We start from the raw sequence: 27,310 nt of genomic DNA, 5'->3' as shown, positions 1-27,310 counted from the left end.
ACAGACAGCAAGGGGAGAGGGAGAGACACTCAACTTCCCACAAAGCAATTCTTAAAGGGCCAGGCTCGGACAGTAACACCGTTCAAATGCTGTAATAACAGACACTGTGTAATAACACAGAAAAAATCAGTGAAACGTATCTGCGAAAGGTGAACTGCGATAGCTTGCTGGCTGGCATCCGCCCCGAGTCCCTGCAGCTTAATGCGCAATGTGTTGTAAACAAAAGAATTTAGCAGTGTAAACGTGACTAAGGGTGTTACTTGATGTCTACATGGCTGTAATGTTTAAAAAAAGGATTTACAAAGCCACAGAAAGGTTCTCTTTGCTCTAATATTCCATTTAACATTTTATCCTCTACCTACAATTCATTGGCGGTTGGGTCTTGAACCAACTATATCTTATCCGCTTCCTGATTCCCGAGCTACACTATTAGCGTGCGTGTCTGCTACTGTATGTTTGCCCAATACGGTGTACCTTGTGTTAAACAAATAGCACCTGTAACAGACTGCCTTTTAATACGGCACTTTGTGAAAATACTGTACGTATTCGTCTGTGTAGGCTCTCAGTCGTACAGGAGTTGTCCATCGAGGAAAAGGCTTCTTGAGACGTCATCTGTACTTCTGTGTAGAAGGTGTCGGACGTTTCGCTCCTCATCCGAAGAGCTTCGTCAGCAAACTAATAAGTGCTGGTAGCTTAGGCCTTAAATACAGTAAGAGTGGGCGGAATTGGTGTGCCAACACCCTCCTCCTATTGGTTCGTTACACTAAGCCTGGGCGGAGCAGTGGTATAATCCTATCCTGTTATTCACACCTACGATAAAAGGGAAGTGTCGCTCCCTGAATTATGTAGCGGGGGTCTCCGAAAAACTCCAGAGGATCTTATGGCAACACAAAATTCCTACCTATTTCAAACCAGTAAATACCCTGAGACAAAAATTAGTGCATCCTAAAGACAAGGCTCCAAACCAGAAACAGAGCAATGTGGTCTATTCCATCCACTGTAAAGATGAGGAATGCAAAGAGCACTACATTGGGGAAACTAAGCAAATGCTCCAAAAAAGGCTTTATCAACATCGCAGGGACAATGCTAGTGGTCCTCAATCAGCAGTACATCTACACCTGAAAGCTACCAATCACTCTTTTCAGGACAGCGAGGTAAAGATTTTGGCCAAAGAAAACAGATGGTTTGAAAGAGGAGTAAAGGAAGCTATTTTTGTCAAACAGAACCCATCATTGAATCGGAATGGTGGTTTGAGGTTCAATTTGGACCCTGTGTTCAGCAGGTTACTGAGACCAAAACCCACAGCTCTTAGTCTTGCAAATGAGGTGAAGGCAGGGCCGAGCCAGAACAATAGATGCTAACAAGCCAGTATCAGAGTCGTTCATACCCAATTCAGGGAGCGACACTTCCCTTTTATCGTAGGTGTGAATAACAGGATAGGATTATACCACTGCTCCGCCCAGGCTTAGTGTAACGAACCAATAGGAGGAGGGTGTTGGCACACCAATTCCGCCCACTCTTACTGTATTTAAGGCCTAAGCTACCAGCACTTATTAGTTTGCTGACGAAGCTCTTCGGATGAGGAGCGAAACGTCCGACACCTTCTACACAGAAGTACAGATGACGTCTCAAGAAGCCTTTTCCTCTACTGTACGTATTGTTTTTCAAGTCAAAACATGTTTTGTTCAGTTTCAAATAATGATTTAATGACTTATTGGTTCAGGCTTTGAACAGCAATTTGTACAGAAGTACTCACATTCAAACAGTAGCATGTGTGTTGAAAAGCTTAAATTTGACTGAATGAGGCTAACCTCAGAAAGATCAAATGGTTCTAATGGTACAACAACATCTGGCGAGATGTGAAAAGCAGACAATCACATCAAGTGGAACCAAGTTATAGGTTCAAGTCGAAGTGCCGGGATCCATCCGTCCTTACATCTTCAAAGTGAGGAGCAGAGGGATGAGAGTAAGGGCCAGTGGCAGCAACAGGGCAGCGCCAATTCCGGAACTGGTGTTGGTGGTGTTGGTGGCGTTGGTGGTGGTGGCGGCGGTAGTCTGTTTGCCAACATGAAAGGAAATTAGAGGCATGGATAAGAAGAGGCATTTGACATAAAAACTCCATTTAAGGAACATAAGTGCTTTGCCCGAGGGTTAAATCTGTGCTGTATAACAATTGCAGAACATTCTATATAAAAAGTATATAATACTGTTCATCGGAGTTCGACGCTACCACTATCTGCAGAACAAGAACAACTATCTCAAACATGGAGTCTGATTTGCACGAAAACAGACGCTACAATATGATAAATATTGTAGCGACGGGTATATTGTGTTGCTCCTAGCTGTGGTTTTGGTGTGTGAGCTATAGGGGGCAGTCGGGTTCAGCATGTTGGTTGGAGCAAGCGTTTGGAGGAAAAGGGTGTAGATTAAGAAGGTTAAGGAGGTGTTGCTGTTTTACACACGTGTAGCTAAGGCTCCTGCATCTGTAAGTGCTTTTCGATCTATGAAAATAAATGGCCGACTGATTACCGCCATCCTGACATGTAGTTATTCAGCCGTCATTACAATATGTTTGCATGATGCGATGATGCATTTCCAATTCAATGTTCTCTAGATTGTTACATGAAAACAGAATAAAACTGATTCTTTAAACATACATATTTCATCAAGGCAAAGATGTGGGACTTTTTGTCCTCATTATGCTTTTTATTACGAGCCACCGGCCGCACTTTGGCTTATCCTCAAGGGTCGCGGGTATGCCGGAGCCTATCCCACCCGACTTTGGGTGAGAGGCGGGGTACACACTGGAATGGTCACCAGCCAATCGCAGGCCACATATAAACAACCATTCACTCATTCATACCGATGGACAATTTACTAACATGCATGTTTCTGGAATGTGGGAGGAAACCCACGCACGCACGAGAACATGCAAACTCCACACAGATGCCCAACGGAGATTCAAACCCACTAGGCCGCCGTGCGGCATAAATGCTTTCAGTAAAATAAAACTCCAAAACGTGTTCAATCAAATGAATGAAATGCAATTGTTAGGTGAGATGATGCATTGTACCATTTTGTCCATAGTTACGTGAAAATAGTAAATAAAATTCATTATTGGGAGTCATTTTCTCAACACATACATATATAAAAGCTCTGCACAGTGGCCTAGTGGTTAGCATCACAGTCAGGAGATGGAAGCTCTGGGTTCGAATCTCCGCTTGGGCGTCTTTCCTCGTGCATGCGTGGGTTTTCTCCGGGGACTCCGGTTTTTGGAATGTAGGTTTCCTCCCACATTCCAAAAACATGCATGTTAGGGTCATTGGCTACTCTAAATCGTCCGTAGGTATGAATGTGAGTGTGAATGGTTGTCTTATTTGTGCCCTGCCATTGGCTGGCGACCCGTCCAGGGTGTACCCCGCCTCTGGCCCGAAGTCAGCTGGCTCCAGCAGACTCGTGGCCCTCATGAGGACAAGCGGCATCGTAAACGGATGGATGGACGGACATATATAAAGGCAAAGCTTTGACATTAACATTTCAGCTTTTTATCCTTTTGGTTTACTTTCGGGCAAAGAATAAAAAATAGGGATGGATGAGAAAAATACATTTGACATAAAAGTTTCAAGACTTTATTCATGCCTCAACTCCTAAAGGAGCATAAATGCTTTGCCAGAGGGTTAAAACTATGTGCTATAAAGAACCCCAAGTTGAAATAAAAATAGGATTACATTTTTGCTGAGATGATATATTTACTATGAATTATATTTCTCCATGCTTACATGAAAATTGATTAGGCAAGGCTAAGCTTCGTGACATTAGTTAATAGCAACATTTAACCTTTTTGTCCTTACTTTATAGTGCCTTGTATTTTTTGGTTTTATTTAATCAGTTATGTTCAAAAGGAGCCACAGGCCGCACTTGGCAAGCCTGCGCTTTGACAGGTTGTCCAAGAGTGCGTGACGTCACCAGTAGGGGCCTGTTATTGTGCGACAATGTGCAGTGGGAGGAGCGAGGAGGTGTAAAATGCCTACCAGGTTGGACTGGGACTGGCCCTGAATAGAAGGTAACAAAAATAGGGAGGGATGAGAAAAATGTATTAGACACATTTTGCAATTAACTCCATTTAAGGAACATAAGTGCTTTGCCAGAGGGTTAAATCTGTGCTCTAACAATTCCAGAACACCTTGTGTAGTAAGTATATTCTACCATTCGTAGGAGTTGAAACATTGTCGTGCTTTATTTCTTTAGACAGTAAAAACAGAGCTCACGTTGAGCTTATCAACGCAAAACGGAATCGCGGAAGGTCATCAATCTCAGTCATGGTGTACTACTACAATCACGCAGCAACGCAGCACATAGACAAAAACAACACGCGACCGCCATCTGTGCAGAACAAGAACTAACAAGTATGTATCTCAAACATGTAGCTTTATTTGCGCATAAACAGTACCGCAAAGCACGCTGGGAAACAGGAAGTGCTCCCAGCGACGCTACAATATGATTAAATATGTTTACATTATGCGATGATGCATTTCCAATTCAATGTTCTCTAGATTGTTACATGCAAACAGTGAATAAAACTGATTCTTTAAACATACATATTTCATCAAGGCAAAGATGTGGGACTTCTTGTCCTCATTATGCTTTTTATTACGAGCCACCGGCCGCACTTTGGCTTATCCTCAAGGGTCGCGGGTATGCCGGAGCCTATCCCACCCGACTTTGGGTGAGAGGCGGGGTACACACTGGAATGGTCACCAGCCAATCGCAGGCCACATATAAACAACCATTCACTCATTCATACCGATGTGGACAATTTACTAACATGCATGTTTCTGGAATGTGGGAGGAAACCCACGCACGCACGAGAACATGCAAACTCCACACAGATGCCCAACGGAGATTCAAACCCACTAGGCCGCCGTGCGGCATAAATGCTTTCAGTAAAATAAAACTCCAAAACGTGTTCAATCAAATGAATGAAATGCAATTGTTAGGTGAGATGATGCATTGTACCATTTTGTCCATAGTTACGTGAAAATAGTAAATAAAATTCATTATTGGGAGTCATTTTCTCAACACATACATATATAAAGGCTCTGCACAGTGGCCTAGTGGTTAGCATCACAGTCAGGAGATGGAAGCTCTGGGTTCGAATCTCCGCTTGGGCGTCTTTCCTCGTGCATGCGTGGGTTTTCTCCGGGGACTCCGGTTTTTGGAATGTAGGTTTCCTCCCACATTCCAAAAACATGCATGTTAGGTTCATTGGCTACTCTAAATCGTCCGTAGGTATGAATATGAGTGAATGGTTGTCTATTTGTGCCCTGCCATTGGCTGGCGACCCGTCCAGGGTGTACCCCGCCTCTGGCCCGAAGTCAGCTGGCTCCAGCAGACTCGTGGCCCTCATGAGGACAAGCGGCATCGTAAACGGATGGATGGACGGACTTATATAAAGGCAAAGCTTTGACATTAACATTTCAGCTTTTTATCCTTTTGGTTTAATTTCGGGCAAAGAATAAAAAATAGGGATGGATGAGAAAAATACATTTGACATAAAAGTTTCAAGACTTTATTCATGCCTCAACTCCTAAAGGAGCATAAATGCTTTGCCAGAGGGTTAAAACTATGTGCTATAAAGAACCCCAAGTTGAAATAAAAATAGGATTACATTTTTGCTGAGATGATATATTTACTATGAATTATATTTCTCCATGCTTACATGAAAATTGATTGGGAGGCAAGGCTAAGCTTCGTGACATTAGTTAATAGCAACATTTAACCTTTTTGTCCTTACTTTATAGTGCCTTGTATTTTTTGGTTTTATTTAATCAGTTATGTTCAAAAGGAGCCACAGGCCGCACTTGGCAAGCCTGCGCTTTGACAGGTTGTCCAAGAGTGCGTGACGTCACCAGTAGGGGCCTGTTATTGTGCGACAATGTGCAGTGGGAGGAGCGAGGAGGTGTAAAATGCCTACCTGGTCGGACTGGGACTGGCCCTGAATAGAAGGTAACAAAAATAGGGAGGGATGGGGAAAATCTATTAGACACATTTTGCAATTAACTCCATTTAAGGAACATAAGTGCTTTGCCAGAGGGTTAAATCTGTGCTCTAACAATTCCAGAACACCTTGTGTAGTAAGTATATTCTACCATTCGTAGGAGTTGAAACATTGTCGTGCTTTATTTCTTTAGACAGTAAAAACAGAGCTCACGTTGAGCTTATCAACGCAAAACGGAATCGCGGAAGGCCATCAATCTCAGTCATGGTGTACTACTACAATCACGCAGCAATGCAGCACATAGACAACACGCGACCGCCATCTGTGCAGAACAAGAACTAACAAGTATGTATCTCAAACATGTAGCTTTATTTGCGCATAAACAGTACCGCAAAGCACGCTGGGAAACAGGAAGTGCTCCCAGCGACGCTACAATATGATTAAATATGTTTACATTATGCGATGATGCATTTCCAATTCAATGTTCTCTAGATTGTTACGAAAACAGTGAATAAAACTGATTCTTTAAACATACATATTTCATCAAGGCAAAGATGTGGGACTTCTTGTCCTCATTATGCTTTTTATTACGAGCCACCGTCCGCACTTTGGCTTATCCTCAAGGGTCGCGGGTATGCCGGAGCCTATCCCACCCGACTTTGGGCGAGAGGCGGGGTACACCCTGGACTGGTCGCCAGCCAATCGCAGGCCACATATAAACAACCATTCACTCATTCATACCGATGGACAATTTACTAACATGCATGTTTCTGGAATGTGGGAGGAAACCCACGCACGCACGAGAACATGCAAACTCCACACAGATGCCCAACGGAGATTCAAACCCACTAGGCCGCCGTGCGGCATAAATGCTTTCAGTAAAGTAAAACTCCAAAACGTATTCAATCAAATGAATGAAATGCAATTGTTAGGTGAGATGATGCATTGTACCATTTTGTCCATAGTTACGTGAAAATAGTAAATAAAATTCATTATTGGGAGTCATTTTCTCAACACATACATATATAAAAGCTCTGCACAGTGGCCTAGTGGTTAGCATCACAGTCAGGAGATGGAAGCTCTGGGTTCGAATCTCCGCTTGGGCATCTTTCCTCGTGCATGCGTGGGTTTTCTCCGGGGACTCCGGTTTTTGGAATGTAGGTTTCCTCCCACATTCCAAAAACATGCATGTTAGGTTCATTGGCTACTCTAAATCGTCCGTAGGTATGAATATGAGTGAATGGTTGTCTATTTGTGCCCTGCCATTGGCTGGCGACCCGTCCAGGGTGTACCCCGCCTCTGGCCCGAAGTCAGCTGGCTCCAGCAGACTCGTGGCCCTCATGAGGACAAGCGGCATCGTTAACGGATGGATGGACGGACATATATAAAGGAAAAGCTTTGACATTAACATTTCAGCTTTTTATCCTTTTGGTTTAATTTCGGGCAAAGAATAAAAAATAGGGATGGATGAGAAAAATACATTTGACATAAAAGTTTCAAGACTTTATTCATGCCTCAACTCCGAAAGGAGCATAAATGCTTTGCCAGAGGGTTAAAACTATGTGCTATAAAGAACCCCAAGTTGAAATAAAAATAGGATTACATTTTTGCTGAGATGATATATTTACTATGAATTATATTTCTCCATGCTTACATGAAAATTGATTGGGAGGCAAGGCTAAGCTTCGTGACATTAGTTAATAGCAACATTTAACCTTTTTGTCCTTACTTTATAGTGCCTTGTATTTTTTGGTTTTATTTAATCAGTTATGTTCAAAAGGAGCCACAGGCCGCACTTGGCAAGCCTGCGCTTTGACAGGTTGTCCAAGAGTGCGTGACGTCACCAGTAGGGGCCTGTTATTGTGCGACAATGTGCAGTGGGAGGAGCGAGGAGGTGTAAAATGCCTACCGGGTTGGACTGGGACTGGCCCTGAATAGAAGGTAACAAAAATGGGAGGGATGGGGAAAATCTATTAGACACATTTTGCAATTAACTCCATTTAAGGAACATAAGTGCTTTGCCAGAGGGTTAAATCTGTGCTCTAACAATTCCAGAACACCTTGTGTAGTAAGTATATTCTACCATTCGTAGGAGTTGAAACATTGTCGTGCTTTATTTCTTTAGACAGTAAAAACAGAGCTCACGTTGAGCTTATCAACGCAAAACGGAATCGCGGAAGGCCATCAATCTCAGTCATGGTGTACTACTACAATCACGCAGCAATGCAGCAAATAGACAACACGCGACCGCCATCTGTGCAGAACAAGAACTAACAAGTATGTATCTCAAACGTACCTTTATTTGCGCATAAACAGTACCGCAAAGCACGCTGGGAAACAGGAAGTGCTCCCAGCGACGCTACAATATGATTAAATATGTTTACATTATGCGATGATGCATTTCCAATTCAATGTTCTCTAGATTGTTACATGCAAACAGTGAATAAAACTGATTCTTTAAACATACATATTTCATCAAGGCAAAGATGTGGGACTTTTTGTCCTCATTATGCTTTTTATTACGAGCCACCGGCCGCACTTTGGCTTATCCTCAAGGGTCGCGGGCATGCCGGAGCCTATCCCACCCGACTTTGGGCGAGAGGCGGGGTACACCCTGGACTGGTCGCCAGCCAATCGCAGGCCACATATAAACAACCATTCACTCATTCATACCGATGTGGACAATTTACTAACATGCATGTTTCTGGAATGTGGGAGGAAACCCACGCACGCACGAGAACATGCAAACTCCACACAGATGCCCAACGGAGATTCAAACCCACTAGGCCGCCGTGCGGCATAAATGCTTTCAGTAAAGTAAAACTCCAAAACGTATTCAATCAAATGAATGAAATGCAATTGTTAGGTGAGATGATGCATTGTACCATTTTGTCCATAGTTACGTGAAAATAGTAAATAAAATTCATTATTGGGAGTCATTTTCTCAACACATACATATATAAAGGCTCTGCACAGTGGCCTAGTGGTTAGCATCACAGTCAGGAGATGGAAGCTCTGGGTTCGAATCTCCGCTTGGGCGTCTTTCCTCGTGCATGCGTGGGTTTTCTCCGGGGACTCCGGTTTTTGGAATGTAGGTTTCCTCCCACATTCCAAAAACATGCATGTTAGGTTCATTGGCTACTCTAAATCGTCCGTAGGTATGAATATGAGTGAATGGTTGTCTATTTGTGCCCTGCCATTGGCTGGCGACCCGTCCAGGGTGTACCCCGCCTCTGGCCCGAAGTCAGCTGGCTCCAGCAGACTCGTGGCCCTCATGAGGACAAGCGGCATCGTAAACGGATGGATGGACGGACTTATATAAAGGCAAAGCTTTGACATTAACATTTCAGCTTTTTATCCTTTTGGTTTAATTTCGGGCAAAGAATAAAAAATAGGGATGGATGAGAAAAATACATTTGACATAAAAGTTTCAAGACTTTATTCATGCCTCAACTCCTAAAGGAGCATAAATGCTTTGCCAGAGGGTTAAAACTATGTGCTATAAAGAACCCCAAGTTGAAATAAAAATAGGATTACATTTTTGCTGAGATGATATATTTACTATGAATTATATTTCTCCATGCTTACATGAAAATTGATTGGGAGGCAAGGCTAAGCTTCGTGACATTAGTTAATAGCAACATTTAACCTTTTTGTCCTTACTTTATAGTGCCTTGTATTTTTTGGTTTTATTTAATCAGTTATGTTCAAAAGGAGCCACAGGCCGCACTTGGCAAGCCTGCGCTTTGACAGGTTGTCCAAGAGTGCGTGACGTCACCAGTAGGGGCCTGTTATTGTGCGACAATGTGCAGTGGGAGGAGCGAGGAGGTGTAAAATGCCTACCTGGTTGGACTGGGACTGGCCCTGAATAGAAGGTAACAAAAATAGGGAGGGATGGGGAAAATCTATTAGACACATTTTGCAATTAACTCCATTTAAGGAACATAAGTGCTTTGCCAGAGGGTTAAATCTGTGCTCTAACAATTCCAGAACACCTTGTGTAGTAAGTATATTCTACCATTCGTAGGAGTTGAAACATTGTCGTGCTTTATTTCTTTAGACAGTAAAAACAGAGCTCACGTTGAGCTTATCAACGCAAAACGGAATCGCGGAAGGGCCATCAATCTCAGTCATGGTGTACTACTACAATCACGCAGCAACACAGCAAATAGACAACACGCGACCGCCATCTGTGCAGAACAAGAACTAACAAGTATGTATCTCAAACATGTAGCTTTATTTGCGCATAAACAGTACCGCAAAGCACGCTGGGAAACAGGAAGTGCTCCCAGCGACGCTACAATATGATTAAATATGTTTACATTATGCGATGATGCATTTCCAATTCAATGTTCTCTAGATTGTTACATGAAAACAGTGAATAAAACTGACGTCACCAGTAGGGGCGTGTTATTGCGCAGCAATGTGCAGTGGGAGGAGCGAGCAGGTGTTCAATGCTTACCGCGCCAGAACACAAAGTAGGGACAGATGAGAAAAACGTATGACACAAATTTTGCAGTCAACTCCATTTCAGGGACACAATTGCTTTGCTAGCGGGTTAAATCTGTGCTGTATAACAATTCCAAAATACTTGATGACAAGTATAAAATACTATCTAGGAGTAGTAACATTGTTGTGTTTTATTTCTTTAAACAGTAAAAACAGGTTAAGCTAATCAAATTCAAATGGAATCGTGGAAGGAGATAAGAACTAACATGTATCTCAAACATGTAGCTTTATTTGCGCATAAACAGTACCGCAAAGCACGCTGGGAAACAGGAAGTGCTCCCAGCGACGCTACAATATGATTAAATATGTTTACATTATGCGATGATGCATTTCCAATTCAATGTTCTCTAGATTGTTACATGAAAACAGTGAATAAAACTGATTCTTTAAACATACATATTTCATCAAGGCAAAGATGTGGGACTTTTTGTCCTCATTATGCTTTTTATTACGAGCCACCGGCCGCACTTTGGCTTATCCTCAAGGGTCGCGGGCATGCCGGAGCCTATCCCACCCGACTTTGGGCGAGAGGCGGGGTACACCCTGGACTGGTCGCCAGCCAATCGCAGGCCACATATAAACAACCATTCACTCATTCATACCGATGTGGACAATTTACTAACATGCATGTTTCTGGAATGTGGGAGGAAACCCACGCACGCACGAGAACATGCAAACTCCACACAGATGCCCAACGGAGATTCAAACCCACTAGGCCGCCGTGCGGCATAAATGCTTTCAGTAAAGTAAAACTCCAAAACGTATTCAATCAAATGAATGAAATGCAATTGTTAGGTGAGATGATGCATTGTACCATTTTGTCCATAGTTACGTGAAAATAGTAAATAAAATTCATTATTGGGAGTCATTTTCTCAACACATACATATATAAAGGCTCTGCACAGTGGCCTAGTGGTTAGCATCACAGTCAGGAGATGGAAGCTCTGGGTTCGAATCTCCGCTTGGGCGTCTTTCCTCGTGCATGCGTGGGTTTTCTCCGGGGACTCCGGTTTTTGGAATGTAGGTTTCCTCCCACATTCCAAAAACATGCATGTTAGGTTCATTGGCTACTCTAAATCGTCCGTAGGTATGAATATGAGTGAATGGTTGTCTATTTGTGCCCTGCCATTGGCTGGCGACCCGTCCAGGGTGTACCCCGCCTCTGGCCCGAAGTCAGCTGGCTCCAGCAGACTCGTGGCCCTCATGAGGACAAGCGGCATCGTAAACGGATGGATGGACGGACTTATATAAAGGCAAAGCTTTGACATTAACATTTCAGCTTTTTATCCTTTTGGTTTAATTTCGGGCAAAGAATAAAAAATAGGGATGGATGAGAAAAATACATTTGACATAAAAGTTTCAAGACTTTATTCATGCCTCAACTCCTAAAGGAGCATAAATGCTTTGCCAGAGGGTTAAAACTATGTGCTATAAAGAACCCCAAGTTGAAATAAAAATAGGATTACATTTTTGCTGAGATGATATATTTACTATGAATTATATTTCTCCATGCTTACATGAAAATTGATTGGGAGGCAAGGCTAAGCTTCGTGACATTAGTTAATAGCAACATTTAACCTTTTTGTCCTTACTTTATAGTGCCTTGTATTTTTTGGTTTTATTTAATCAGTTATGTTCAAAAGGAGCCACAGGCCGCACTTGGCAAGCCTGCGCTTTGACAGGTTGTCCAAGAGTGCGTGACGTCACCAGTAGGGGCCTGTTATTGTGCGACAATGTGCAGTGGGAGGAGCGAGGAGGTGTAAAATGCCTACCTGGTTGGACTGGGACTGGCCCTGAATAGAAGGTAACAAAAATAGGGAGGGATGGGGAAAATCTATTAGACACATTTTGCAATTAACTCCATTTAAGGAACATAAGTGCTTTGCCAGAGGGTTAAATCTGTGCTCTAACAATTCCAGAACACCTTGTGTAGTAAGTATATTCTACCATTCGTAGGAGTTGAAACATTGTCGTGCTTTATTTCTTTAGACAGTAAAAACAGAGCTCACGTTGAGCTTATCAACGCAAAACGGAATCGCGGAAGGGCCATCAATCTCAGTCATGGTGTACTACTACAATCACGCAGCAACGCAGCAAATAGACAACACGCGACCGCCATCTGTGCAGAACAAGAACTAACAAGTATGTATCTCAAACATGTAGCTTTATTTGCGCATAAACAGTACCGCAAAGCACGCTGGGAAACAGGAAGTGCTCCCAGCGACGCTACAATATGATTAAATATGTTTACATTATGCGATGATGCATTTCCAATTCAATGTTCTCTAGATTGTTACATGAAAACAGTGAATAAAACTGACGTCACCAGTAGGGGCGTGTTATTGCGCAGCAATGTGCAGTGGGAGGAGCGAGCAGGTGTTCAATGCTTACCGCGCCAGAACACAAAGTAGGGACAGATGAGAAAAACGTATGACACAAATTTTGCAGTCAACTCCATTTCAGGGACACAATTGCTTTGCTAGCGGGTTAAATCTGTGCTGTATAACAATTCCAAAATACTTGATGACAAGTATAAAATACTATCTAGGAGTAGTAACATTGTTGTGTTTTATTTCTTTAAACAGTAAAAACAGGTTAAGCTAATCAAATTCAAATGGAATCGTGGAAGGAGATAAGAACTAACATGTATCTCAAACATGTAGCTTTATTTGCGCATAAACAGTACCGCAAAGCACGCTGGGAAACAGGAAGTGCTCCCAGCGACGCTACAATATGATTAAATATGTTTACATTATGCGATGATGCATTTCCAATTCAATGTTCTCTAGATTGTTACATGAAAACAGTGAATAAAACTGATTCTTTAAACATACATATTTCATCAAGGCAAAGATGTGGGACTTTTTGTCCTCATTATGCTTTTTATTACGAGCCACCGGCCGCACTTTGGCTTATCCTCAAGGGTCGCGGGCATGCCGGAGCCTATCCCACCCGACTTTGGGCGAGAGGCGGGGTACACCCTGGACTGGTCGCCAGCCAATCGCAGGCCACATATAAACAACCATTCACTCATTCATACCGATGTGGACAATTTACTAACATGCATGTTTCTGGAATGTGGGAGGAAACCCACGCACGCACGAGAACATGCAAACTCCACACAGATGCCCAACGGAGATTCAAACCCACTAGGCCGCCGTGCGGCATAAATGCTTTCAGTAAAGTAAAACTCCAAAACGTATTCAATCAAATGAATGAAATGCAATTGTTAGGTGAGATGATGCATTGTACCATTTTGTCCATAGTTACGTGAAAATAGTAAATAAAATTCATTATTGGGAGTCATTTTCTCAACACATACATATATAAAAGCTCTGCACAGTGGCCTAGTGGTTAGCATCACAGTCAGGAGATGGAAGCTCTGGGTTCGAATCTCCGCTTGGGCGTCTTTCCTCGTGCATGCGTGGGTTTTCTCCGGGGACTCCGGTTTTTGGAATGTAGGTTTCCTCCCACATTCCAAAAACATGCATGTTAGGTTCATTGGCTACTCTAAATTGTCCGTAGGTATGAATATGAGTGAATGGTTGTCTATTTGTGCCCTGCCATTGGCTGGCGACCCGTCCAGGGTGTACCCCGCCTCTGGCCCGAAGTCAGCTGGCTCCAGCAGACTCGTGGCCCTCATGAGGACAAGCGGCATCGTAAACGGATGGATGGACGGACATATATAAAGGCAAAGCTTTGACATTAACATTTCAGCTTTTTATCCTTTTGGTTTAATTTCGGGCAAAGAATAAAAAATAGGGATGGATGAGAAAAATACATTTGACATAAAAGTTTCAAGACTTTATTCATGCCTCAACTCCTAAAGGAGCATAAATGCTTTGCCAGAGGGTTAAAACTATGTGCTATAAAGAACCCCAAGTTGAAATAAAAATAGGATTACATTTTTGCTGAGATGATATATTTACTATGAATTATATTTCTCCATGCTTACATGAAAATTGATTGGGAGGCAAGGCTAAGCTTCGTGACATTAGTTAATAGCAACATTTAACCTTTTTGTCCTCACTTTATAGTGCCTTGTATTTTTGGGTTTTATTTAATCAGTTATGTTCAAAAGGAGCCACAGGCCGCACTTGGCAAGCCTGCGCTTTGACAGGTTGTCCAAGAGTGCGTGACGTCACCAGTAGGGGCCTGTTATTGTGCGACAATGTGCAGTGGGAGGAGCGAGGAGGTGTAAAATGCCTACCTGGTTGGACTGGGACGGGACCTGAATAGAAGGTAACAAAAATAGGGAGGGATGAGAAAAATGTATTAGACACATTTTGCAATTAACTCCATTTAAGGAACATAAGTGCTTTGCCAGAGGGTTAAATCTGTGCTCTAACAATTCCAGAACACCTTGTGTAGTAAGTATATTCTACCATTCGTAGGAGTTGAAACATTGTCGTGCTTTATTTCTTTAGACAGTAAAAACAGAGCTCACGTTGAGCTTATCAACGCAAAACGGAATCGCGGAAGGGCCATCAATCTCAGTCATGGTGTACTACTACAATCACGCAGCAACGCAGCAAATAGACAACACGCGACCGCCATCTGTGCAGAACAAGAACTAACAAGTATGTATCTCAAACATGTAGCTTTATTTGCGCATAAACAGTACCGCAAAGCACGCTGGGAAACAGGAAGTGCTCCCAGCGACGCTACAATATGATTAAATATGTTTACATTATGCGATGATGCATTTCCAATTCAATGTTCTCTAGATTGTTACATGAAAACAGTGAATAAAACTGACGTCACCAGTAGGGGCGTGTTATTGCGCAGCAATGTGCAGTGGGAGGAGCGAGCAGGTGTTCAATGCTTACCGCGCCAGAACACAAAGTAGGGACAGATGAGAAAAACGTATGACACAAATTTTGCAGTCAACTCCATTTCAGGGACACAATTGCTTTGCTAGCGGGTTAAATCTGTGCTGTATAACAATTCCAAAATACTTGATGACAAGTATAAAATACTATCTAGGAGTAGTAACATTGTGTTTTATTTCTTTAAACAGTAAAAACAGGTTAAGCTAATCAAATTCAAATGGAATCGTGGAAGGAGATAAGAACTAACATGTATCTCAAACATGTAGCTTTATTTGCGCAAAAACAGTACCGCCAAGCACGCTGGGAAACAGGAAGTGCTCCCAGCGACGCTACAATATGATTAAATATGTTTACATTATGCGATGATGCATTTCCAATTCAATGTTCTCTAGATTGTTACATGAAAACAGTGAATAAAACTGATTCTTTAAACATACATATTTCATCAAGGCAAAGATGTGGGACTTCTTGTCCTCATTATGCTTTTTATTACGAGCCACCGTCCGCACTTTGGCTTATCCTCAAGGGTCGCGGGTATGCCGGAGCCTATCCCACCCGACTTTGGGCGAGAGGCGGGGTACACCCTGGACTGGTCGCCAGCCAATCGCAGGCCACATATAAACAACCATTCACTCATTCATACCGATGGACAATTTACTAACATGCATGTTTCTGGAATGTGGGAGGAAACCCACGCACGCACGAGAACATGCAAACTCCACACAGATGCCCAACGGAGATTCAAACCCACTAGGCCGCCGTGCGGCATAAATGCTTTCAGTAAAGTAAAACTCCAAAACGTATTCAATCAAATGAATGAAATGCAATTGTTAGGTGAGATGATGCATTGTACCATTTTGTCCATAGTTACGTGAAAATAGTAAATAAAATTCATTATTGGGAGTCATTTTCTCAACACATACATATATAAAAGCTCTGCACAGTGGCCTAGTGGTTAGCATCACAGTCAGGAGATGGAAGCTCTGGGTTCGAATCTCCGCTTGGGCGTCTTTCCTCGTGCATGCGTGGGTTTTCTCCGGGGACTCCGGTTTTTGGAATGTAGGTTTCCTCCCACATTCCAAAAACATGCATGTTAGGTTCATTGGCTACTCTAAATCGTCCGTAGGTATGAATATGAGTGAATGGTTGTCTATTTGTGCCCTGCCATTGGCTGGCGACCCGTCCAGGGTGTACCCCGCCTCTGGCCCGAAGTCAGCTGGCTCCAGCAGACTCGTGGCCCTCATGAGAACAAGCGGCATCGTTAACGGATGGATGGACGGACATATATAAAGGCAAAGCTTTGACATTAACATTTCAGCTTTTTATCCTTTTGGTTTAATTTCGGGCAAAGAATAAAAAATAGGGATGGATGAGAAAAATACATTTGACATAAAAGTTTCAAGACTTTATTCATGCCTCAACTCCGAAAGGAGCATAAATGCTTTGCCAGAGGGTTAAAACTATGTGCTATAAAGAACCCCAAGTTGAAATAAAAATAGGATTACATTTTTGCTGAGATGATATATTTACTATGAATTATATTTCTCCATGCTTACATGAAAATTGATTGGGAGGCAAGGCTAAGCTTCGTGACATTAGTTAATAGCAACATTTAACCTTTTTGTCCTTACTTTATAGTGCCTTGTATTTTTTGGTTTTATTTAATCAGTTATGTTCAAAAGGAGCCACAGGCCGCACTTGGCAAGCCTGCGCTTTGACAGGTTGTCCAAGAGTGCGTGACGTCACCAGTAGGGGCCTGTTATTGTGCGACAATGTGCAGTGGGAGGAGCGAGGAGGTGTAAAATGCCTACCAGGTTGGACTGGGACTGGCCCTGAATAGAAGGTAACAAAAATAGGGAGGGATGAGAAAAATGTATTAGACACATTTTGCAATTAACTCCATTTAAGGAACATAAGTGCTTTGCCAGAGGGTTAAATCTGTGCTCTAACAATTCCAGAACACCTTGTGTAGTAAGTATATTCTACCATTCGTAGGAGTTGAAACATTGTCGTGCTTTATTTCTTTAGACAGTAAAAACAGAGCTCACGTTGAGCTTATCAACGCAAAACGGAATCGCGGAAGGTCATCAATCTCAGTTATGGTGTACTACTACAATCACGCAGCAACGCAGCACATAGACAAAAACAACACGCGACCGCCATCTGTGCAGAACAAGAACTAACAAGTATGTATCTCAAACATGTAGCTTTATTTGCGCATAAACAGTACCGCAAAGCACGCTGGGAAACAGGAAGTGCTCCCAGCGACGCTACAATATGATTAAATATGTTTACATTATGCGATGATGCATTTTCAATTCAATGTTCTCTAGATTGTTACATGAAAACAGTGAATAAAACTGATTCTTTAAACATACATATTTCATCAAGGCAAAGATGTGGGACTTTTTGTCCTCATTATGCTTTTTATTACGAGCCACCGGCCGCACTTTGGCTTATCCTCAAGGGTCGCGGGTATGCCGGAGCCTATCCCACCCGACTTTGGGTGAGAGGCGGGGTACACACTGGAATGGTCACCAGCCAATCGCAGGCCACATATAAACAACCATTCACTCATTCATACCGATGGACAATTTACTAACATGCATGTTTCTGGAATGTGGGAGGAAACCCACGCACGCACGAGAACATGCAAACTCCACACAGATGCCCAACGGAGATTCAAACCCACTAGGCCGCCGTGCGGCATAAATGCTTTCAGTAAAATAAAACTCCAAAACGTGTTCAATCAAATGAATGAAATGCAATTGTTAGGTGAGATGATGCATTGTACCATTTTGTCCATAGTTACGTGAAAATAGTAAATAAAATTCATTATTGGGAGTCATTTTCTCAACACATACATATATAAAGGCTCTGCACAGTGGCCTAGTGGTTAGCATCACAGTCAGGAGATGGAAGCTCTGGGTTCGAATCTCCGCTTGGGCGTCTTTCCTCGTGCATGCGTGGGTTTTCTCCGGGGACTCCGGTTTTTGGAATGTAGGTTTCCTCCCACATTCCAAAAACATGCATGTTAGGGTCATTGGCTACTCTAAATCGTCTGTAGGTATGAATGTGAGTGTGAATGGTTGTCTATTTGTGCCCTGCCATTGGCTGGCGACCCGTCCAGGGTGTACCCCGCCTCTGGCCCGAAGTCAGCTGGCTCCAGCAGACTCGTGGCCCTCATGAGGACAAGCGGCATCGTAAACGGATGGATGGACGGACATATATAAAGGCAAAGCTTTGACATTAACATTTCAGCTTTTTATCCTTTTGGTTTAATTTCGGGCAAAGAATAAAAAATAGGGATGGATGAGAAAAATACATTTGACATAAAAGTTTCAAGACTTTCTTCATGCCTCAACTCCTAAAGGACCATAAATGCTTTGCCAGAGGGTTAAAACTATGTGCTATAAAGAACCCCAAGTTGAAATAAAAATAGGATTACATTTTTGCTGAGATGATATATTTACTATGAATTATATTTCTCCATGCTTACATGAAAATTGATTGGGAGGCAAGGCTAAGCTTCGTGACATTAGTTAATAGCAACATTTAACCTTTTTGTCCTTACTTTATAGTGCCTTGTATTTTTTGGTTTTATTTAATCAGTTATGTTCAAAAGGAGCCACAGGCCGCACTTGGCAAGCCTGCGCTTTGACAGGTTGTCCAAGAGTGCGTGACGTCACCAGTAGGGGCCTGTTATTGTGCGACAATGTGCAGTGGGAGGAGCGAGGAGGTGTAAAATGCCTACCGGGTTGGACTGGGACTGGCCCTGAATAGAAGGTAACAAAAATAGGGAGGGATGAGAAAAATGTATTAGACACATTTTGCAATTAACTCCATTTAAGGAACATAAGTGCTTTGCCAGAGGGTTAAATCTGTGCTCTAACAATTCCAGAACACCTTGTGTAGTAAGTATATTCTACCATTCGTAGGAGTTGAAACATTGTTGTGCTTTATTTCTTTAGACAGTAAAAACAGAGCTCACGTTGAGCTTATCAACGCAAAACGGAATCGCGGAAGGCCATCAATCTCAGTCATGGTGTACTACTACAATCACGCAGCAACGCAGCAAATAGACAACACGCGACCGCCATCTGTGCAGAACAAGAACTAACAAGTATGTATCTCAAACGTACCTTTATTTGCGCATAAACAGTACCGCAAAGCACGCTGGGAAACAGGAAGTGCTCCCAGCGACGCTACAATATGATTAAATATGTTTACATTATGCGATGATGCATTTCCAATTCAATGTTCTCTAGATTGTTACATGAAAACAGTGAATAAAACTGACGTCACCAGTAGGGGCGTGTTATTGCGCAGCAATGTGCAGTGGGAGGAGCGAGCAGGTGTTCAATGCTTACCGCGCCAGAACACAAAGTAGGGACAGATGAGAAAAACGTATGACACAAATTTTGCAGTCAACTCCATTTCAGGGACACAATTGCTTTGCTAGCGGGTTAAATCTGTGCTGTATAACAATTCCAAAATACTTGATGACAAGTATAAAATACTATCTAGGAGTAGTAACATTGTTGTGTTTTATTTCTTTAAACAGTAAAAACAGGTTAAGCTAATCAAATTCAAATGGAATCGTGGAAGGAGATAAGAACTAACATGTATCTCAAACATGTAGCTTTATTTGCGCAAAAACAGTACCGCCAAGCACGCTGGGAAACAGGAAGTGCTCCCAGCGACGCTACAATATGATTAAATATGTTTACATTATGCGATGATGCATTTCCAATTCAATGTTCTCTAGATTGTTACATGAAAACAGAATAAAACTGATTCTTTAAACATACATATTTCATCAAGGCAAAGATGTGGGACTTCTTGTCCTCATTATGCTTTTTATTACGAGCCACCGTCCGCACTTTGGCTTATCCTCAAGGGTTGCGGGTATGCCGGAGCCTATCCCACCCGACTTTGGGCGAGAGGCGGGGTACACCCTGGACTGGTCGCCAGCCAATCGCAGGCCACATATAAACAACCATTCACTCATTCATACCGATGGACAATTTACTAACATGCATGTTTCTGGAATGTGGGAGGAAACCCACGCACGCACGAGAACATGCAAACTCCACACAGATGCCCAACGGAGATTCAAACCCACTAGGCCGCCGTGCGGCATAAATGCTTTCAGTAAAGTAAAACTCCAAAACGTATTCAATCAAATGAATGAAATGCAATTGTTAGGTGAGATGATGCATTGTACCATTTTGTCCATAGTTACGTGAAAATAGTAAATAAAATTCATTATTGGGAGTCATTTTCTCAACACATACATATATAAAAGCTCTGCACAGTGGCCTAGTGGTTAGCATCACAGTCAGGAGATGGAAGCTCTGGGTTCGAATCTCCGCTTGGGCGTCTTTCCTCGTGCATGCGTGGGTTTTCTCCGGGGACTCCGGTTTTTGGAATGTAGGTTTCCTCCCACATTCCAAAAACATGCATGTTAGGTTCATTGGCTACTCTAAATCGTCCGTAGGTATGAATATGAGTGAATGGTTGTCTATTTGTGCCCTGCCATTGGCTGGCGACCCGTCCAGGGTGTACCCCGCCTCTGGCCCGAAGTCAGCTGGCTCCAGCAGACTCGTGGCCCTCATGAGGACAAGCGGCATCGTAAACGGATGGATGGACGGACATATATAAAGGCAAAGCTTTGACATTAACATTTCAGCTTTTTATCCTTTTGGTTTAATTTCGGGCAAAGAATAAAAAATAGGGATGGATGAGAAAAATACATTTGACATAAAAGTTTCAAGACTTTATTCATGCCTCAACTCCTAAAGGAGCATAAATGCTTTGCCAGAGGGTTAAAACTATGTGCTATAAAGAACCCCAAGTTGAAATAAAAATAGGATTACATTTTTGCTGAGATGATATATTTACTATGAATTATATTTCTCCATGCTTACATGAAAATTGATTGGGAGGCAAGGCTAAGCTTCGTGACATTAGTTAATAGCAACATTTAACCTTTTTGTCCTCACTTTATAGTGCCTTGTATTTTTGGGTTTTATTTAATCAGTTATGTTCAAAAGGAGCCACAGGCCGCACTTGGCAAGCCTGCGCTTTGACAGGTTGTCCAAGAGTGCGTGACGTCACCAGTAGGGGCCTGTTATTGTGCGACAATGTGCAGTGGGAGGAGCGAGGAGGTGTAAAATGCCTACCTGGTCGGACTGGGACTGGCCCTGAATAGAAGGTAACAAAAATAGGGAGGGATGAGAAAAATGTATTAGACACATTTTGTAATTAACTCCATTTAAGGAACATAAGTGCTTTGCCAGAGGGTTAAATCTGTGCTCTAACAATTCCAGAACACCTTGTGTAGTAAGTATATTCTACCATTCGTAGGAGTTGAAACATTGTCGTGCTTTATTTCTTTAGACAGTAAAAACAGAGCTCACGTTGAGCTTATCAACGCAAAACGGAATCGCGGAAGGGCCATCAATCTCAGTCATGGTGTACTACTACAATCACGCAGCAACGCAGCAAATAGACAACACGCGACCGCCATCTGTGCAGAACAAGAACTAACAAGTATGTATCTCAAACATGTAGCTTTATTTGCGCATAAACAGTACCGCAAAGCACGCTGGGAAACAGGAAGTGCTCCCAGCGACGCTACAATATGATTAAATATGTTTACATTATGCGATGATGCATTTCCAATTCAATGTTCTCTAGATTGTTACATGAAAACAGTGAATAAAACTGATTCTTTAAACATACATATTTCATCAAGGCAAAGATGTGGGACTTTTTGTCCTCATTATGCTTTTTATTACGAGCCACCGGCCGCACTTTGGCTTATCCTCAAGGGTCGCGGGCATGCCGGAGCCTATCCCACCCGACTTTGGGCGAGAGGCGGGGTACACCCTGGACTGGTCGCCAGCCAATCGCAGGCCACATATAAACAACCATTCACTCATTCATACCGATGTGGACAATTTACTAACATGCATGTTTCTGGAATGTGGGAGGAAACCCACGCACGCACGAGAACATGCAAACTCCACACAGATGCCCAACGGAGATTCAAACCCACTAGGCCGCCGTGCGGCATAAATGCTTTCAGTAAAATAAAACTCCAAAACGTGTTCAATCAAATGAATGAAATGCAATTGTTAGGTGAGATGATGCATTGTACCATTTTGTCCATAGTTACGTGAAAATAGTAAATAAAATTCATTATTGGGAGTCATTTTCTCAACACATACATATATAAAAGCTCTGCACAGTGGCCTAGTGGTTAGCATCACAGTCAGGAGATGGAAGCTCTGGGTTCGAATCTCCGCTTGGGCGTCTTTCCTCGTGCATGCGTGGGTTTTCTCCGGGGACTCCGGTTTTTGGAATGTAGGTTTCCTCCCACATTCCAAAAACATGCATGTTAGGTTCATTGGCTACTCTAAATTGTCCGTAGGTATGAATATGAGTGAATGGTTGTCTATTTGTGCCCTGCCATTGGCTGGCGACCCGTCCAGGGTGTACCCCGCCTCTGGCCCGAAGTCAGCTGGCTCCAGCAGACTCGTGGCCCTCATGAGGACAAGCGGCATCGTAAACGGATGGATGGACGGACATATATAAAGGCAAAGCTTTGACATTAACATTTCAGCTTTTTATCCTTTTGGTTTAATTTCGGGCAAAGAATAAAAAATAGGGATGGATGAGAAAAATACATTTGACATAAAAGTTTCAAGACTTTATTCATGCCTCAACTCCTAAAGGAGCATAAATGCTTTGCCAGAGGGTTAAAACTATGTGCTATAAAGAACCCCAAGTTGAAATAAAAATAGGATTACATTTTTGCTGAGATGATATATTTACTATGAATTATATTTCTCCATGCTTACATGAAAATTGATTGGGAGGCAAGGCTAAGCTTCGTGACATTAGTTAATAGCAACATTTAACCTTTTTGTCCTCACTTTATAGTGCCTTGTATTTTTTGGTTTTATTTAATCAGTTATGTTCAAAAGGAGCCACAGGCCGCACTTGGCAAGCCTGCGCTTTGACAGGTTGTCCAAGAGTGCGTGACGTCACCAGTAGGGGCCTGTTATTGTGCGACAATGTGCAGTGGGAGGAGCGAGGAGGTGTAAAATGCCTACCTGGTCGGACTGGGACTGGCCCTGAATAGAAGGTAACAAAAATAGGGAGGGATGAGAAAAATGTATTAGACACATTTTGCAATTAACTCCATTTAAGGAACATAAGTGCTTTGCCAGAGGGTTAAATCTGTGCTCTAACAATTCCAGAACACCTTGTGTAGTAAGTATATTCTACCATTCGTAGGAGTTGAAACATTGTCGTGCTTTATTTCTTTAGACAGTAAAAACAGAGCTCACGTTGAGCTTATCAACGCAAAACGGAATCGCGGAAGGGCCATCAATCTCAGTCATGGTGTACTACTACAATCACGCAGCAACGCAGCAAATAGACAACACGCGACCGCCATCTGTGCAGAACAAGAACTAACAAGTATGTATCTCAAACATGTAGCTTTATTTGCGCATAAACAGTACCGCAAAGCACGCTGGGAAACAGGAAGTGCTCCCAGCGACGCTACAATATGATTAAATATGTTTACATTATGCGATGATGCATTTCCAATTCAATGTTCTCTAGATTGTTACATGAAAACAGTGAATAAAACTGACGTCACCAGTAGGGGCGTGTTATTGCGCAGCAATGTGCAGTGGGAGGAGCGAGCAGGTGTTCAATGCTTACCGCGCCAGAACACAAAGTAGGGACAGATGAGAAAAACGTATGACACAAATTTTGCAGTCAACTCCATTTCAGGGACACAATTGCTTTGCTAGCGGGTTAAATCTGTGCTGTATAACAATTCCAAAATACTTGATGACAAGTATAAAATACTATCTAGGAGTAGTAACATTGTGTTTTATTTCTTTAAACAGTAAAAACAGGTTAAGCTAATCAAATTCAAATGGAATCGTGGAAGGAGATAAGAACTAACATGTATCTCAAACATGTAGCTTTATTTGCGCAAAAACAGTACCGCCAAGCACGCTGGGAAACAGGAAGTGCTCCCAGCGACGCTACAATATGATTAAATATGTTTACATGATGCGATGATGCATTTCCAATTCAATGTTCTCTAGATTGTTACATGAAAACAGAATAAAACTGATTCTTTAAACATACATATTTCATCAAGGCAAAGATGTGGGACTTCTTGTCCTCATTATGCTTTTTATTACGAGCCACCGTCCGCACTTTGGCTTATCCTCAAGGGTTGCGGGTATGCCGGAGCCTATCCCACCCGACTTTGGGCGAGAGGCGGGGTACACCCTGGACTGGTCGCCAGCCAATCGCAGGCCACATATAAACAACCATTCACTCATTCATACCGATGGACAATTTACTAACATGCATGTTTCTGGAATGTGGGAGGAAACCCACGCACGCACGAGAACATGCAAACTCCACACAGATGCCCAACGGAGATTCAAACCCACTAGGCCGCCGTGCGGCATAAATGCTTTCAGTAAAGTAAAACTCCAAAACGTATTCAATCAAATGAATGAAATGCAATTGTTAGGTGAGATGATGCATTGTACCATTTTGTCCATAGTTACGTGAAAATAGTAAATAAAATTCATTATTGGGAGTCATTTTCTCAACACATACATATATAAAAGCTCTGCACAGTGGCCTAGTGGTTAGCATCACAGTCAGGAGATGGAAGCTCTGGGTTCGAATCTCCGCTTGGGCGTCTTTCCTCGTGCATGCGTGGGTTTTCTCCGGGGACTCCGGTTTTTGGAATGTAGGTTTCCTCCCACATTCCAAAAACATGCATGTTAGGTTCATTGGCTACTCTAAATCGTCCGTAGGTATGAATATGAGTGAATGGTTGTCTATTTGTGCCCTGCCATTGGCTGGCGACCCGTCCAGGGTGTACCCCGCCTCTGGCCCAAAGTCAGCTGGCTCCAGCAGACTCGTGGCCCTCATGAGGACAAGCGGCATCGTAAACGGATGGATGGACGGACATATATAAAGGCAAAGCTTTGACATTAACATTTCAGCTTTTTATCCTTTTGGTTTAATTTCGGGCAAAGAATAAAAAATAGGGATGGATGAGAAAAATACATTTGACATAAAAGTTTCAAGACTTTATTCATGCCTCAACTCCTAAAGGAGCATAAATGCTTTGCCAGAGGGTTAAAACTATGTGCTATAAAGAACCCCAAGTTGAAATAAAAATAGGATTACATTTTTGCTGAGATGATATATTTACTATGAATTATATTTCTCCATGCTTACATGAAAATTGATTGGGAGGCAAGGCTAAGCTTCGTGACATTAGTTATAGCAACATTGAACCTTTTTGTCCTTACTTTATAGTGCCTTGTATTTTTTGGTTTTATTTAATCAGTTATGTTCAAAAGGAGCCACAGGCCGCACTTGGCAAGCCTGCGCTTTGACAGGTTGTCCAAGAGTGCGTGACGTCACCAGTAGGGGCCTGTTATTGTGTGACAATGTGCAGTGGGAGGAGCGAGGAGGTGTAAAATGCCTACCTGGTCGGGCTGGGACTGGCCCTGAATAGAAGGTAACAAAAATAGGGAGGGATGAGAAAAATGTATTAGACACATTTTGCAATTAACTCCATTTAAGGAACATAAGTGCTTTGCCAGAGGGTTAAATCTGTGCTCTAACAATTCCAGAACACCTTGTGTAGTAAGTATATTCTACCATTCGTAGGAGTTGAAACATTGTCGTGCTTTATTTCTTTAGACAGTAAAAACAGAGCTCACGTTGAGCTTATCAACGCAAAACGGAATCGCGGAAGGCCATCAATCTCAGTCATGGTGTACTACTACAATCACGCAGCAATGCAGCACATAGACAAAAACAACACGCGACCGCCATCTGTGCAGAACAAGAACTAACAAGTATGTATCTCAAACATGTAGCTTTATTTGCGCAAAAACAGTACTGCAAAGCACGCTGGGAAACAGGAAGTGCTTCCAGCGACGCTACAACGATTTAAAATATGTTTACATTATGCGATGATGCATTTACAATTCAGTGTTGTCTATTGGGAGTTATTGTTTATGTTTCATCAAGGCAAAGATTATATGTTTTTTGTCCTCATTATACTTTATTAGGAGCCACTGGCCACACTCTGGTGCAAAGCAGTGATATTATTCCGATCTGATACCGATACTTTATGCAAATTTGTCTGGGACATTTTTAAATGTTCTGTCTTCAGCTTCATAGCTTATATACAACTTTTAGTCAATACATTTAAATAATTTGAAATTATTAAAAATTTAATAAGTATAAGTAAATTGAATATATTCATAATTTAATATGTTCCTACTGAAGCCAAGCTAAACCAAGCTAATACACAGCAGAAGACGTGAAAATTAACATTTTTTGCTCATAGAAGAAATGGTATCTACTGAACTTTTGTTCTTCACATTGCAATAAAATACAGGAAACTTACATTTAAACGGGAGACTTGACAGACAGATCGCTTTTGATCGAGTTTATTTGTTTAAATAATATATTATTGACTGACAGCAATTACCTTGTGGGCGATGCACACAAGCAGGAGGAGCAGAGCAAAGGAGGAAATGATGTATTGCTTCATCTTCCTGAGATGGATGATCGAGAGACGGCACAGCTGAGAATGTCCTGGTGTGTTTGCGAGCGCAAGATGCTGACGGCGAAGACACGCTCGGCGCGGCGGGGATTTATACCACCTATGGCGTCACATAGACCGATGGAAGGATGGCTTTATTGTCTTTCATTGTCACTGAGCGTTGAACGTCACAGAGTGCCGTTGTCGTCATACTTTAAACGCCGCATTTGAAAGTCACGGAACACTTCTTTACTGCCGTCCAACTTTGAACGCCACGTACGCGGATGCCTTTTTTTCTTGTTGTTGTTTTGCTTTTCTCCACGTTTTGTCCCGTTGGGATCAAAGTTC

At 42.4% G+C, this 27,310-nt stretch overlaps 1 protein-coding gene across 7 annotated transcripts; it reads right to left on the bottom strand.

The window, feature by feature from the left end:
• Positions 1-1,694: 1,694 nt before the first annotated feature.
• On the bottom strand, positions 1,695-27,256 carry LOC129177309 (uncharacterized protein DDB_G0290685-like). 7 transcript variants are annotated; one of them, XM_054768275.1, is made up of 13 exons: positions 26,909-27,256; positions 25,893-25,913; positions 23,463-23,483; positions 21,525-21,545; positions 19,094-19,114; positions 17,151-17,171; positions 14,718-14,738; positions 12,280-12,300; positions 9,842-9,862; positions 7,908-7,928; positions 5,975-5,995; positions 4,032-4,052; positions 1,695-2,055 (listed from the first exon to the last, which is right to left on the bottom strand). In XM_054768275.1, exons 1-13 carry the CDS (start codon positions 26,969-26,971, stop codon positions 1,933-1,935), a joined length of 417 nt encoding a protein of 138 aa, XP_054624250.1. In that variant the 5' UTR covers positions 26,972-27,256; the 3' UTR covers positions 1,695-1,932. The 7 variants fall into 7 exon arrangements, with proteins under 7 accessions (XP_054624250.1, XP_054624252.1, XP_054624251.1 ...); XM_054768277.1 differs by lacking the exon at positions 7,908-7,928; XM_054768276.1 differs by lacking the exon at positions 12,280-12,300.
• Between the last annotated feature and the right edge of the window lie 54 nt (positions 27,257-27,310).

Source organism: Dunckerocampus dactyliophorus, chromosome 2 (genome assembly GCF_027744805.1).
Source record: "Dunckerocampus dactyliophorus isolate RoL2022-P2 chromosome 2, RoL_Ddac_1.1, whole genome shotgun sequence".
NCBI lineage: Eukaryota > Metazoa > Chordata > Actinopteri > Syngnathiformes > Syngnathidae > Dunckerocampus > Dunckerocampus dactyliophorus.
This window is presented reverse-complemented; position numbering and strand designations above follow the sequence as displayed.

Excerpts from the sequence above, each read along its gene's own strand:
- LOC129177309 (XM_054768275.1), bottom strand. The coding sequence starts at position 26,971 with ATGAAGCAATACATCATTTCCTCCTTTGCTCTGCTCCTCCTGCTTGTG. Across the intron at positions 14,739-17,150 it reads GCCAGTCCCAGTCCAACCTG|GTCCCGTCCCAGTCCAACCA; the intron begins GTAGGCATTTTA and ends CCTTCTATTCAG. Across the intron at positions 12,301-14,717 it reads TCCCGTCCCAGTCCAACCAG|GGCCAGTCCCAGTCCAACCA; the intron begins GTAGGCATTTTA and ends CCTTCTATTCAG.